At 38.7% G+C, this 15,205-nt stretch overlaps 2 protein-coding genes across 2 annotated transcripts; one reads left to right on the forward strand and one right to left on the reverse strand.

Moving 5' to 3' along the window:
• Positions 1-1,621: 1,621 nt before the first annotated feature.
• LOC138883205 (uncharacterized) lies at positions 1,622-2,110 on the reverse strand. Its single transcript, XM_070163872.1, has one exon. The coding sequence runs from the start codon at positions 2,108-2,110 to the stop codon at positions 1,622-1,624; it is 489 nt and encodes a 162-aa protein (XP_070019973.1).
• Positions 2,111-9,605: 7,495 nt separating this feature from the next.
• LOC138883206 (uncharacterized) lies at positions 9,606-14,956 on the forward strand. Its single transcript, XM_070163874.1, has 6 exons — positions 9,606-9,612; positions 9,792-9,925; positions 12,869-13,199; positions 13,295-13,837; positions 13,940-14,092; positions 14,292-14,956. Exons 1-6 carry the CDS (start codon positions 9,606-9,608, stop codon positions 14,954-14,956), a joined length of 1,833 nt encoding a protein of 610 aa, XP_070019975.1.
• Positions 14,957-15,205: the final 249 nt, after the last annotated feature.

Consider the following 15,205-nt stretch of genomic DNA (forward strand, 5'->3'; position numbering starts at 1 on the left):
AGTCTATACATACCAAGAACACTGAAATCGGAGTCCAAATGACCCCTCAAATTCTCATTTTAAAGTTTCTTAATCTTAAGCCCTAATTACTCAATTTTAGGCTTAGATTCTATGATTTATTAGGTACATTTCACAATAGAATCGAGTTTTAAGTCCAAAATTCTTACCTGTAAGTGTTTCCCCTTGAATCCCTCTTCAATCTCCTTCAAATAGCTCCAAAAATGACCAACAATGGAAGAAATAAACCCCACATTTGCGGACAAGACGACCTTTTAAACCTTCTGCCCAGGCCTGAAATCCTTCTTCGCGAATGCGGTCAAAGCCTTGCGTTCGCAAAGCACAAATTAACTTTGACCAAAAATTCTCTTACGCGAACGCAACATGATCATTGCGAATGCGATGGTTCCTCAGACTTACTCTTCGCGAACGCACTCCCTCTCTCGCGAACGCGATGAACAACTCGACCTCAAACCCAACTGACCAATTTCTTCTATACGAACGCGCTCCCCTTCTCGCGAACGTGATGCACAAACATCCAGCCCTTCGCGAATGCGGAGACTCCCTCGCGAACGCGAAGGTTAAATTTCCAGCTTCCTCAACTGACCCTTCGCTAATGCGAGGACCCTCTCGCAAACGCAAAGGTCATTTTTCTGCAGCACTGACCTACAATTTTCTTCAGATTCCAACTTCATGGAAATGGCCCGATTGACCACTCGAAACTCCCCCGAGGCCCTCGGGACCTTAACCAAAGGCACCAACATATCCCAAAACCTTATTCAAACTTGTACCAATCTTCAAAACACCTCAAACAATATCAAATCGACCAAAACACATCAGATTCAAACCTAAGTTTCTAAAAAACTTCTAAATTCCACTTTTGATCAAAAACCCGACCAAACCACGTCCGAATGACCTGAAATTTTGCACACATGTCCCAAATGACATAACAGAACTATTTCAACTCTTGGAATTCCATTCCGACCCCTGTATCAAAATCTCACCTATCAACCAGAAATCGCCAAAAATCCTATTTCACCAATTCAAGCCTAAATCTACTTCAAAGCTCCACAACTCATTCCGATCACACTCCTAAGTCCCAAATCACCTACCAAAGCTAACCAAACCATCAGAAGTCACATCCGAGCCTTCTAACACACAAGTCAACATTCGGTTGACTTTTCCAACTTAAACTCACTCTAAAGAGACTAAGTGTCTCAAACTATTACCAAATCCTTTCCGAACTCGATCCGACCGACTCAATACCACATAACACGAATAAACAAAGCATAAAGAAGCATAAATGAGGGAAATAGAGTGGTAATTTATGAGACGATTGGTCGGGTCGTCACAATAGTGGTTCAATAACATCTAATCCCCAAACGTCAAACAGCCAGGATGCAACAGTCGGGTGCAACATTTCAGGAGGTTGATGAATAAAATTCGCATGGAATTGACAAGCCTTACATCTTCGAGCGTAGTCCAAGCAATCTTTTACCATCGTTGGCCAATAATATCCCATCCTTTTTATATGGAAGTGGAGCTTTGGTCCAAACTGGTGTGACCGACATAACCCAGAATGTGTCTCTTACAAAGCTTGGAGTGCTTATTCTTCCCCTAATCATCACAAGAGTACTCCCTCGAATGACCTTCTATATACGGTATCTTTGTAGCAAAGGAAGCGAGGTGCACGACGATGGATTTCAGTCCTTCTCCGCAGATTTTCTAGAAGTATCCCATAGCATAAGTAGTTGATAATGGGTTGCCGCCATTCTTCTTTCTCAACTTCAGAAATAGTGACAAGATGCTTGAGTTCATTTTCTTCAGCCTCATTTGGCGGCAGTACTACCCATTTTTGGCAGACAGTAACTTGCGCTTGATCAAGCAGGATTAACGATGAAGCTAGGGCAGCTAAAGCATCAGCCTTCTTATTTTCTTTCCTTTGCATATGCTGAATAGTCACATCGTCGAGCCACCCCATTAGTTTTTTAGCGTAATCATGATATGGGCGTAGGTCAGGCTTCTTGACCTCGTAACTACCTAAAAGCTGATTGACCACTAAGTAGGAGTCACCAAAGACTTGCAATTGCAATTTCTTCATATCAACAACCATTTTAACCCAAGTATTAATTCTTGATACTCAGCAACATTGTTGGAACAGAGTTGTGGTAAGGTGAAGGAGCAGGGAAAGACTTCACCTTAGGAAGTGACAAATACTACACCAGTACTAGCTCCTCCACGATGCACGGCACCATCAAAGTACATCTTTTGTGGAGGTTGAACTTTAATAACCATTACGTCCTCATCAGGAAGTTCGTCAGTTAGCTCCCAATCATCAACTATAGGGTGATATGCCAAGAAGTCCGCTAACTCTTGTCCCTTTATAGCCTTTTGAGGGATGTACACAATTTCAAATTGTTGAAACTGGAGGTACCACCTTGCTAGTCGGTCACTAAGGACAGGTTTTGACATCACGAACTTGATGGGATTTGCTCTAGAAACCAAACGAATGACATGAGCTTGAAAGTAATGCTTCAACTTTTGGATTGAGAAGACTGGCGCCAAACATAAATTTTCAATTAGCGAATAATTCAGCTCATTTGGTGTCATCATCCTGCTTAAGTAGCAAAAGGAGTTTTCCTTCCCTTCACTATTTTCTTGGGCCAACAACGCTCCAACAGACTTTTCTTGTGCTGAAATGTATAGTATCAACGGCTTTCCAATTATAGGGACTGCCAAAACCGGAGGCTTCATCAAGTAGGATTTAATGCTCTCAAAGGCATTGCTACACGCTTGGTCCCATTTGAAAGGGACACCTTTCTTCATAAGGCGGCTGAATGGTTGACACCTCCCAGCTAGGTTTGAGATGAATCTCCTAAGGTATGCTAGTTTTCCTTGTAGACTTTTCAATTCATGAATATTGCGGGGCCCAGGCATTTTCAAGATTGCATGTACTTTATCTTGATCTATTTTAATCCCTCGATGTCGGATAATGAAACCCAAGAACTTTCCGAAGGTAACTCCAAAGGTGCATTTTAATGGATTTATTCTAAGTTGGTATCTCCGAAGCAACTCAAACACCATTCTCAAGTCTTTCAAGTGGTCGCTTTTCTTTCTTGATTTTACCACCAAGTCATCAACATAACATTCGACATTCTTGTGGAGAAGGTTGTCACGCCCCAAAACCGAGGGGCGCGACCGGCGCTCAACCGAGCAAGCCCGATTGAGCAAGCCTATTAGGTTTCATTCTACCCAAAATTAATTTATGAATAATAAGGAGATGAACTCCATAAATCCTACTTTATGAGCATTACATTGACAATTTTTATCTTTGTCTTTCATTAACAGTTCAATCATACTAACCAAATTATTACAATCAATAGATGCGAAGGAAACATTCTGCCAAATAACAACATATCTAGTTCAAATTTTCAATACCTGACACCACCCACAACCTGTCTACGGAGCCTCTAAATACAATTGAAGAGTAATATGGAAATGCCAGCAACAAGACTCCGGCTATACCTCAAAATACAAAGTACATGATAAACAACGGTACAGGACCCCAAAATGAAGCGGGGTTTACCAAGTCAGCTGAAAGGGAGATGCGACCATCACTACCTGCTATGGAACCACCTACATCCATTTAAAGACGTAGCGCCCCCGGCAAAAGGGACGTTAGTGCCATAGAATAACACTAGTATGTATAACTAAACACCATCTCATTAGAAATAACAACCATACAAGAACAAAGAAATCATAAGGATTCAACAAAAGCTTTAAACACTTACCACATCATCAAATAAAAGAAATCACATAGCTTTTACATAATTTCCATAGCTTTAGTTTGGGGCATTTAATACTGTTCATCATCATTCACAATACCACCGTTTTCTTGAGCGGATTCTGATCACGACCCGATTGTCTAGGTTGCCTCATTTGAGACATTTACCTCAATCACAATCTCATTCTCACTTTCCGAAATTTAATATCAGCATAATACCACCATGTGTGCGGCATGGCGTCCGATCACGGCCCGATCCGCTAGGCCGCCTTACCAAGGCATTGTTCCTTCCTCATTAATCATCTCATTTCAATCTTTATTTTATATGTATCAATTCATAGGCACTTAGGGCCACAATTATCACATCATACTTTGCACTAGGCCACATTTCATAACTCACATTCCACATCACTTTCACTTTCAGCATCAAACTTGCAATTTAAGATAATGTGCACATACAAGAGCAATTCAAGTTGTAAGCATAGAGAGATATTCACATGATTTGGCATAATAATCACAATTTAAACTTGACTTGAAATCTAGGCAATTTAGCATATAGTCCACATTCTTCACATATCACCAATTTACCAAGAATAGCATATTGAACATATTGGGACACACTTTTCACATATATTCTTGCAACACTAATTCCTTTGAAATAACAAATACTATGTCAATTAAATTCTGGACTTACAATTTTACATGGACACCATGGAGCTCAATTTCTAAGAAGAGGGGGTTTTAGCCATACATACCTTGTTTAAGCTTACCTTAGGTTTCTACAATCCACCAACACCTCTAGCAATAACAATTTATAAGGGGATAGCGAGAATCAATTAATAATTAGGAAGATTACCCATGGTGTAAGTCTCTTAGGAGTTTCATCAAACACCTAACATGTGAAGTAGTCTACAAGGTCTGAAAATGGAAATTCCTTCCTCCCTCAACAAATTTTAACAGGAACTTACCCGGATGTTAAGTAGTCCCACATGCATGGTCTATTTCTAATCCCCACAACATATTTGAACCCTTAACCTCTTACATGAAATCTTGGAAGAAGGACTTACCCGGATGGAGGACAATCAAGTGGTTATCTTCTTTGATTCTTGAAAACTTGAGCAAGATTTGGGTGATTATGAAGCTAGGCTCCTTTTATCTCTTTCTCTCTCTATATGCTCTCAACTCTCTCTAAAATCAGTAGAAAATGACCCCAAATGAAGCCCCAAAGCCTATATATTAAAATGGAGTCGGGTTATAAAAATAGGAAGAATAAGCCTCCGAAATCGGGTCTGCGGTCGTAATGGACCGCAAAACAGGAGTGTGGGTCACAAAATGCATAGCGGAATTGGTGCCCAAAACTGGGATACACTGGTCCAGTTTGCGACCAGATTTGCGATCGCAGATCAATTATGCGAACCGCATAATGGTTTTGCGATCGCAGAACTGACACAGGATTGCATTTTTCTAGCCTTTGGTAATTGGATCATAACTTTGGGTAGAAATGTCCAAATGATGAACGGTTTGAAGCGTTGAAAACTAGACTCGAAGACCTTTCATATTATAGGTTGTAATAACATAAAACCTTATATATATTTATATATGCTCGTTCAAATTGTGGACTTGTGCAAACTCATTTGGAATTTTAGCCCATTATGAAATTTTCCGATTTGTCTTAGACTTAGGCCCCTCCTTGGACCCCACATTACTTATTATATGACTTATATACTAATTTACTGAATCCAATTGATGCCCATCATATTAATAGCACATAAAATATTATAATTAGCCTATATGACACCACGAAATCCTAATTTACTTAGTAAAATTTTTCGGGGCCTTACAAAGGTCATCAAAGATATTCTGCATAGCTCTTTGGTAAGTAGCACCAATGTTCTTCAAGCCGAAAGGCATTACCTTGTAGAAATAAATACCCTTGGGGTACATAATGCAGTAAGCTCTTCATCTTTTGGCACCATGTGAATTTGGTTATAGCCTGATGAACCATCCGTAAATGACATTGCCTCGTACCCAGTAGTAGCATCAATCATCAGTTTTGGAATAGGAAGTGGGAACCCATCTTTTGGACATGCATTGTTAAGATCTCTAAAGTCAACGCGCACTCGAATTTGGCCATTTTTCTTCCTTACAGGGACAATACTTGAAACCCATGTTGGGTATTTAACTTCATGAATAAATCTAGCTTCGATGAGTTTGTTAACTTCAGTTTCAATCAAGGGAACCAAGTCCGGCCTAAAGCACCTTTGAGCTTGTTTAACAGGGCGAGCACCATTTTTATTGCAAGGTGATGGACTGCTACTTTCACGTCCAAGCTAGCCATCTCTTTGTAACTCCAAGCAAAGACATCCTTGAACTACTTGAGTAACTCAATATAAGTGCTCTTTTCATCAACTTCTAGTAAAGCACTTAGGTAGGTGGGTCTTGGTTCTTCATTGGTGCCAAGGTTAACTTCTTTTAAGGCATCAACTATCGTCTTCACTCCTTCTTCAAGTTCAGATGGAGCATCTTTTGCATCTTCATCTTTTTGAGGGTACCCATCGTTGAAGGATATGTGATAACACGGTGAAACATCCTCCAATTCTACATTATCCTCCATTGAAGATGGAACACCACTCTTGCCTTGTACAGTAACATGATACGAAGAACCCACACTTTCTTCATCTTCGTCACGTTCCTTAGTGTAGATCACATTATATGGCTTTACCTTCAGTACTTCTTTACATGAATGCACAAGTTTTGTTTGTCGCCTCATTCTGGAAAGAACCAAACTTTGGAAATCCTTAGAGATCTTCTAGATTTTAAGCGAAGTTGTTGTTCTTATGCTTTGAAAATTTCTCTAGAACTTGTTCCCCTTCTTTAATGCACCCAATCTCTCAAATACGGAGGTCCTCACAGGTGATTTTCCAAGTCGATCAAAGATAGAAGGCTTGTTAGAAGCGGCCGATTCATCTTCTATAGTGAGATAATTGTTGCTCGCCCTTCTTATAGGGATACGCACTGGTGACGGTTGCTTGTATCCCAAACCTTCACGTGGTTGTCTCATCGCAACTTCTGATGGTAGCTTCCCTAACATTGATAGCTCATTAGGATTGTATCCAGCTTTTGCAAATAGCCTGTAAGCGTTAGGATCAAAACCTTAATCTGTTTGCTTTGTAGGGAGTACCACATTCTGCAAACGATTTTGGGCTAAAAACCCTGCAAGTGGCTTTGAGGACAACTTCAATGCCTTGATTCGTTTTACTGGAATAGTTAACTCATTTGGCATGTTAGTTTGGGGATTAGATGATTCACCTTCATATTTCTTCCTTTTAGGGACATATTGGAGCACATGACTTACTTTCTTGCCATAAGACGCAATATTCCCTCTATAAGATTTATTCGCGTTGGGTTGTACCTCTTCAGTAACAGCTTTGGCTTCACCAGTAGTCACCTCTACTCTTTTAGTTTTGGGCTCGACATTCGTGCTTTTCATTCCATCATCAGCTTTTAGCTCCTTCACAATGCGATTCTTCAAGTAGGACTTTGCATCGGCGAAGTGTAACTCAACCTCGGTGAATGGCTCATCATTAACAACTATCTTCTTCTCGACTTCACCCTCGTATTATTTTAGACATTGATGGTAAGTAGATGGAACTACTTTATTCTCATGTATCCAAGGCCTTCCAAGCAAGACGTTGTATGAAGTTTTTGCATCGATCACATGTAGCCATGCACTTGATTGCATATCTTCAATGGTGATTTCCATCCTGATCGCGCCTTTGGCTCTTTGGCCCCTTGGTTGAATCCTTGGATCATCACACGACTTTCTAAGAGTTTGTTCATGGGATTACCAAGTTCTTTCACGGTGCAAATTGGAAAAATGTTCACTGAGGATCTTCCATCAACCAAAATTCGATTTACCCTTTCATCCCACGTACAGCCAATCAGGTACAATGGGCAATTATGAAGAGTGTCACCTAGCAGAAGAACATTGTTTGTGAACGTGACTTTTTCCTCACAAGCATTAACTTCTTGAGGAGTGGACTGATGAGCTTTCCCGAAGATCGTGCCAATGGTAGGTCATCACTCTTTTCTTCCCCTTTGTCAGCATGGCAACAAGAGGCATCAATACCCTTATAGGAAATCTTCGTGCGGAACCGACTTGGTAAAAACTCCTCCAAGGTCACTGGATTTTGTGGCTTTTGAGAATGGTGTACCTCCACTTTTGCTTTCTTCAAATATTTAACTAGATTCCATCTCCTTTGTCTTTTCACCATTATTCTCCTTGTTGGTTGCTCTATTGATTCTTTTTGTGGGCTCCTTTCGTGGTGCCTAAGATGAGTCACCAACATGCAACCTTCATCATTATCACGTTGATTGACTTCAGCTTTGTCGTTCTCCAGTAATTCTTCATCTTTACTTTCTTTAAAACCATATAATTCATTCGGATTGAATGAGCTAAAGGTGATAGAGACTTGGTTTGCGTTTGCTTTCTCATCTTCAAGCACGATCTTCTTTTCGTGAGCCAAGTCCATGACTTTGTCCTTGAAGACAAAGCACTTCTCTAGAGGGTGGCTCACAAGTCAATGGTATTTGCAGCAATTTGGGCCATTTATTTTCCCAGTTTCATTTGGTCACTTCATCTATGGAAGCTCAATGAGATTTAACTCGAGGAGTTCTTCAAAAATAGCTGGCACATCAGAATTAATAAATGGGTACTCTTTCTCTTGCATTTATTTTAGAGTCAACTTTCCATTTGGCTTATCTTGAAAAGAAGTGGATTTCATACTCTGCTTCTTGCTCACCTTCATTGTGAACATCACAGGTGATGTGTTGATATTAACAGCTTCTTTGTTTTTAGATTTGGGTACAAACTTGCTCCATTTCCTGACTTCTTGCTTGTCATTCCCTTTTCGAGGCTCATAGATAGGCAACCTTTCATTTCCAGTGGATGCCATGCTCAACTCCATGTCATGGGCATGAGTCGCAAGTTCTTCAAATGTGCCAGGCTTAATACTTTGCAAGATGTAGCGTAGCCCCCAATGCATGCCTTGGATGCACATCTCTATGCCCGAAGCTTCACTAAGCCTATCTTTGCAGTTGAGGCTTGCATTCCTCCAACGATTGATAAAGTCGATAACTGGTTTACCCTTTCGTTGATGAGTATTTTTAAGTTCTATCATACTCACAATACATCTCGTGCTATAAAAACGATTGAGGAATTCTTGCTCTAGTTGATCTCAGCTATCAACAGATCCAGCTTTGAGGTCCGTGTAACCATCAAAAGCATTTCCTTTTAATGAGCGGACAAACTGCTTGATTAGGTAATCTCCATAAGTCCCAGCATTGTTGCATGTCTCAATGAAGTGCGCCACACATTGCTTTGGATTGCCTTTGCCATCAAGCTGTTGAAAATTTGGAGGTTTATAGCCAGCATGCATCTTCAACATATCAATCCTTGAAGTGTACGGCTTTGCGTAGGTAAAGGAGAACTTGGAAGCGACTTCATATTTGTTTTTTATAGTCCCTTCAATGAACTCCTTTAGTTGATTGATTGGAATCATCCCTTCTGAAGAGACTGGAATTTCTTTAGTGGATGCAACTTGTCATGGGGGAGGATCAATCTCTTGAACTTCTGGGAGTTTGTCGGGTGCATGGGTGGATTCTTCTTCCATCAAGATTCCCACCCTGTTTGTTAGCTTGTCAATTCTAGCCTCTTGATTTTGCATGCATTTGGTCAAGCCAGCGATTGCTTCCGTCAAGTTTGACAATTGCTCCTCCATAGATGAAGTGTTTGTCGCCATGGCTTGCATGCTTGTCGTAGACAATGGAGAGTAGCATGAATTTTCACACAGATTGATCCCTAACTAGCTCACTCTATGTGGTGTAAGTGAGGAGGATCCATCACTTGAAGCATCATCATCTTCCTTCATAGCAGAGTGCTTGGATCCGGAGAGGTCAAGCAGAGCAAGAGTTTTCTTGATCTTTTCAGCAACATCGCTTCCTCTTTCAGGTGCATTTGTGCAAGATCTTGCTCCTTTTGAGGATAAAGATCCAAAAACTGGGGTTGATGCAGACGGCACTTGGGGTGCATGTTGTCCTAAAGAGCTTGCGTTGCTCCTCGTAACTGGTCTAAAGCTTCCAAAGGTAACATCGAGGATGCTTTCCACATCATCATAAAACCTGGAGATAGCAGCCTTGGTAGAAGTAGAACCGGAGTTGATTTTCTTTGAAGCCATTTCAATGTTCTTGAACTTTGGTGATTGAAAGGTTGACATGAGAGGTAGAGATTGTCCCACCGGGCATGCCAGAATTTGTGGACAATAAATTGCGTCGAGAAAATAAAATCAAGACCGAAAAATATTGGAACAATCATATTATTTTACTTCGAATATTTGAGTATACAATCTCTATGAATCCTCTGATTCTTCCTTCCAATAGTAAATAAATTCAAGGGCCTTTGAAGTTGATCTTGAATCTATATTTGTCGTCACGAATGATGATCTTGAATTCAACTAGCACGAACTTTGATTTGAACTCGTACTCCTTGAATGTTGATTTATTCTTCGTTCTTGAGCTTGAACTTGATTTGTTCTTCGTTCTTGAGCTTGAACTTTATTTCTTGAACTTGAACTTGATTGCTTGAAGCTTGAAACTTGTGGAGAAATTTGCAGCGTTTGATCCACGAGCTCTTTCTTGCTTCTTGTTATAACTTCTAGTGTCTTCTTTGAGTTATGAAGACCCCTATTTATAGTTGTGGAAGGGAGGAGTTGTGATAAGAACAAACTCTTTCCAACCAATCAAATTGAAGTGTGACATGGCCGCATTTGATGGCCAGAACATGTCACTTGCACAAGTGGCATGATTCCATTGGTCTTTTAATTTGATTTGGCATGCCTTGTCATTTTGACATGTGGCATAATTTCATTGGATCTTCTGTTTGACTTGGCATGTCACGTCATTTGACATGTGTCACCAAACTGGGCCTCTAGGAAGATGACATCTTGAGCTTAATAAAGTCGGCGTAACAGTATGATTTATTTTTGTGATAAAGCAATTTTGATTATTTTTTAGTCAATTTCTTATTTAAATTAGCGTTTTAAGATGAAGAAGTTTTATATATGTTCCGTTTGGTTATTTTCTTGAAACTTTTAAAAGTTCTATGTTATTTTGTTTTATCTTAATATTTATTTTAATATTTTTAATTAATAAAATATTAAAAATTAAAAATTCATGGAGCTTACGCCTCGTCCCATATTAAATAAAATACATTGCCTAGCGCTCGCGCCTTCGAAATACTGATTTTAAAAAATATGTTGTGTCATGTTTATGTTGATTGCACTTCACTTTCTGATAGTATGAAGCATACTATCCGACTATCACCTTATAAAAGGCTCTGAAGTTCTTTCAACCATATGCCAAAAAAAAGAGGAAGAGAAAAGAATATAAAGTGTACTAAATATATTCAATACTCTCCTATACTTTTTAAAAAATATATATTTTATAACTAAAATATATTATATAATATATTTATGCTAATTTTCAAATTATGTAATCATTAATATTGGGGTACTCATTAATCATGCCTAGAAATTAATACAAAAAACAAAAGAACCAACTTTGGAATGGTAATTTTTTCTGTAGGAATAGTTAAAATAGGAATTAGGAACTATAGATTTTCAAAATTTTATACGTGGGCCAAAAGCCAAATCATGGCAAAGGATTGGAAGAATCGTTTGATTGACTGACTGATGTATGGAACTAGAACATAACATAAAGTAGAATATTCTGGGGGAAAACTCAAATAATAGGAAGAATTTCATAGATTACAACTTTTTAATTCCGAGTAAACTTGACTTCTAATAAACTAAAATTGCAAATAGAAACATGTCTATTATATGTCATGCTAAGTGAAAGGACAAAAAGATCTTTGTGTTACATCTAAGTTTCAACGATGACAATTGTGCAAAGCTAAATTCTATCTATGCTGATTGCAGGAATCAAGGCACCATCAAGGGCATCAACATTTAGGAGATAAGATCGAAGATTTGATGATGCTAAATCAAAGAAAGTCAAGATATCAAAAAGGAAACTAAATCAGTTCCACCATCTAAGTCTCAATTAAAGGAAATCGAAGCTGTCTAACAAAGGAAATATATCAAGTGCAGCTTGAGAATATTAGGCCACTCCTCAAGGACTATATCAAAAGATTGACCAACCAAATATAAGCCTCCAATCACTCCATGAAATGAAGACATGAAAGAGGAAGGACATAAACGAATCCAGCCTATCTATAGTATAAGATTCGGAGGCACCCCTTGGGTCGAATCCAGCCTATCTATAGTATAAGATTCGGAGGCACCCTTTGGGTCAAATCTCTTAGAGGATTCAGTGCCTCAATCAAGATCAATCTGCAAGAGGATTCAGTGCCTTTGCTTTAAGAAGACTGCCAATCTCAAGAAGAAGATTTACGCAACTACAAATACTGTTTTCTAAGTCTCTTTAGTTCTTAGCACAAATACTGCATTCCTAAGTTTACAAGCATAAAAAAAAATAAAAAGATTTAGAACACAAAAGAGAGTTGTGTCAAAATCTAGAAATTGCTGTTGATCATCGTTGGTGGTGAACGAACTAAAACCATCACTATTGTAATACTTTATCAAGATCTAAGATAACCCTTGTGACCCAAGGGAACTGGATGTAAGTACCACACCAGTACTGAACTAGTATAAAAACTGTTGTGTCTTGTTTAGTTTTCAATTCATTCAGTTTATCTCTATTTTACCTACTTGCTACGCGAAACCTAGTCAACTAAACTTACAATTACTCAACCAATTTTTAATAGTCCACAATTCACCCCCCCCCTCTTTTACTTTCAATTGGTATCAGAACAAGGCTCACAAACTTTGCTTAACAGCTAGTGAGGAAAAGATCATGGGATCGAACACAGTCGTTGGTGCATTGTTTTAAGAAGGAACCTCTCAAGTACAACCGCCATATTTTAATGGACAACACTTTTCTCATTGGAAAGTGCGTACGGAAACATACACCACGTCATATGACATTAAAGTCTGGCGGGTGATCGAAAAGGGAAATCTTCCAATTCCCCCAAAGAAAGATGAGAATGGTCAAGTCATAGTATCAACTGATCCACTTGATTTGGATGATTACACTGATGAGCAAGCTGCTATCATAACTATGAATGCTAAAGAAAAAAATCTATTGTACAATGGTATCAATGTTGAAGAGTATGAAAAGATTTCAAGCTGTGAAACTTCTAAGGAAATATGGGATAAATTGGAGGTCACATATAAAGGACCCAACAAGGTAATAGAAACAAGGATAAATCTTTTGGTTCGTGAGTATGAGCTATTTCAAATGAAGGATGGAGAATCAGCAGAGAAAATGTTCTCCAGGTTCAGTAAAATTTTTGGAGATATAAAATCCTCTAGTAGAACAATAAAGAGCGGAGAACATGCCAGAAAAATTCTCAGAAGTCTACCTACAATTTGGCAGCCCAAGGTCATTGCTCTCGAGTGTCAGATCTTGACAAAATGTCCTATGATGAACTTAGAGGTGATCTAATAGCCTTTGAAAAAACTCACTTGGACATGCAAATTCAACAAGAAAAGAAAAAAACAGTTGCCTTCAAAGCAACTGTGGCTGAACCAGAAGATGAAGAAGAAGAGAAAGGAGGAGAACAGGATGAAAACATAGCCATGCTCTCCCAAGTTGTAACAAGCATGATAAGGAAAAACATAAATAGCAAAAGGGGTAAGCCAAAATTCAGAAAGGGAAGGGAAAACAATGAAAATGATGGAAGATTCTATGAATGTGGAAAATATGGACACATTCAAGTTGATTGTTCCGAAGTGAAGAAGAAGCTCAGCAGGAACCTCCAAAAGAACAAGTCCTTTGGAGCATGGAGTGATGAAGAAGAATCTGACCATGAAGAAATTGCAAACATGTGTTTCATGTCCAAAAAAGATGATATCAATGAGGAATTAGGAGAGCTTGGATTCATGGCAAACAAAGGAGTAGATGAGGAAGAAGACTCAGGTAAACTTGGCCTTATGGCAGACGAGGGAACTAGTGAGGTACGTCTTTCTACTTGTCCTAACTGTTATGAACTTCAAAAATTTGTTGATATTGCTTTTGTAGATATTGAAAGAGTTCTGAATAAACTCAGAAAGATCCAAAGAGAAAAGAAAGATTGGGCCTTGAAGCTGGAAGTTTGTGAAATTAAGCGTGACATGCTTCAAGAAGAAGTTAATGAACTTCAACTTCAACGGAATGGATTACAAAAATTCACAAGTCATAGTTCTGTCAAATTGCTTCTCATAATTCTTTGATTAGAACTAGAAACTCTCATGCATGCTCTTATTGTGGTAAAAAATGGTCACAACACTAACCAATGCAGGAATAAAATTAGAGCAGAAAGAGGCTCTGTAAATCCCAAAAATCCATCGTGTTTTTACTGTGGGAAACCTGGTCACACCTCTAAACATTGCAGGTTCAAGGACAATAGGAGATGGGTCTGGCGACCTAAATCCTGTAGTCAAGCTAACACTCAGAAATCTAACCATTCAGGACCCAAGCAGGCTTGGGTACCTAAAAACAAGTAACTTTGTTTTGCAGGAACACCACAAGAATAATCGAAAAGGAAAATGGTATCTCAACAGCGCGTGTTCCAGACATATGACTTATGATAAACAATTATTCAAAATAGTCACCAAACTATATGGAGGAACAGTTACCCTTGGAGATAAATCAAAAGGAAACATTATTGGAGTTGGAAAATTTCCCCTAAGCTCAACATGTGATGTGGACGAAGTTTACCTAGTCGATGAACTCGGTTACAATCTTCTCAGTATCAGTCAACTATGTGATAATGACTATGAGGTTCGTTTTAAGAAACATGGTTGGTTTGTAGAAGACGAATCAGGTAAAGTTATTCTTTCAGGAAATAGAGACAGGAATGTCTATACTATTAGCAATATAGAAAACCTTGGTGATCAAATATGTCTTGCTTCTATGATTGATGATCCTTGGGTTTGGCATAGAAAACTTGGACATGCTAGCATGCATACCATTCAAAAACTTTCTAAACATGATCTTGTTATTGGTCTTCCAAAACTAGACTTTCAAAAGATCATATTTGTGATGCATGTCAATTAGGAAAGCAAACGCGTTCATCTTTTAAAGTCAAAAATATTGTTTCTACTACTAAACCTCTTCAACTATCGCATATGAATTTATCTGGTCCAACTAGAACTGCTAGTATCGGTAGCAGAAAATATGATTTTGTTATTGTGGATGACTTTTCTCGATTTACATGGGTTATCTTTTTAAGTCAAAAAGATGAAGCTCTAAGAAATTTTGAAGTTTTCTATAAGAAGGTTCAGCGCAAAAAAAAGATACTATATT

This window comes from Nicotiana sylvestris, chromosome 12 (assembly GCF_000393655.2).
Source record: "Nicotiana sylvestris chromosome 12, ASM39365v2, whole genome shotgun sequence".
Taxonomy (NCBI): domain Eukaryota; kingdom Viridiplantae; phylum Streptophyta; class Magnoliopsida; order Solanales; family Solanaceae; genus Nicotiana; species Nicotiana sylvestris.

Excerpts from the sequence above, each read along its gene's own strand:
- LOC138883205 (XM_070163872.1), bottom strand. The coding sequence starts at position 2,110 with ATGGTTGTTGATATGAAGAAATTGCAATTGCAAGTCTTTGGTGACTCC.
- LOC138883206 (XM_070163874.1), top strand. Across the intron at positions 13,200-13,294 it reads GAAAATGTTCTCCAGGTTCA|CCCAAGGTCATTGCTCTCGA; the intron begins GTAAAATTTTTG and ends ACAATTTGGCAG. Across the intron at positions 14,093-14,291 it reads TGGATTACAAAAATTCACAA|GTTCAAGGACAATAGGAGAT; the intron begins GTCATAGTTCTG and ends TAAACATTGCAG.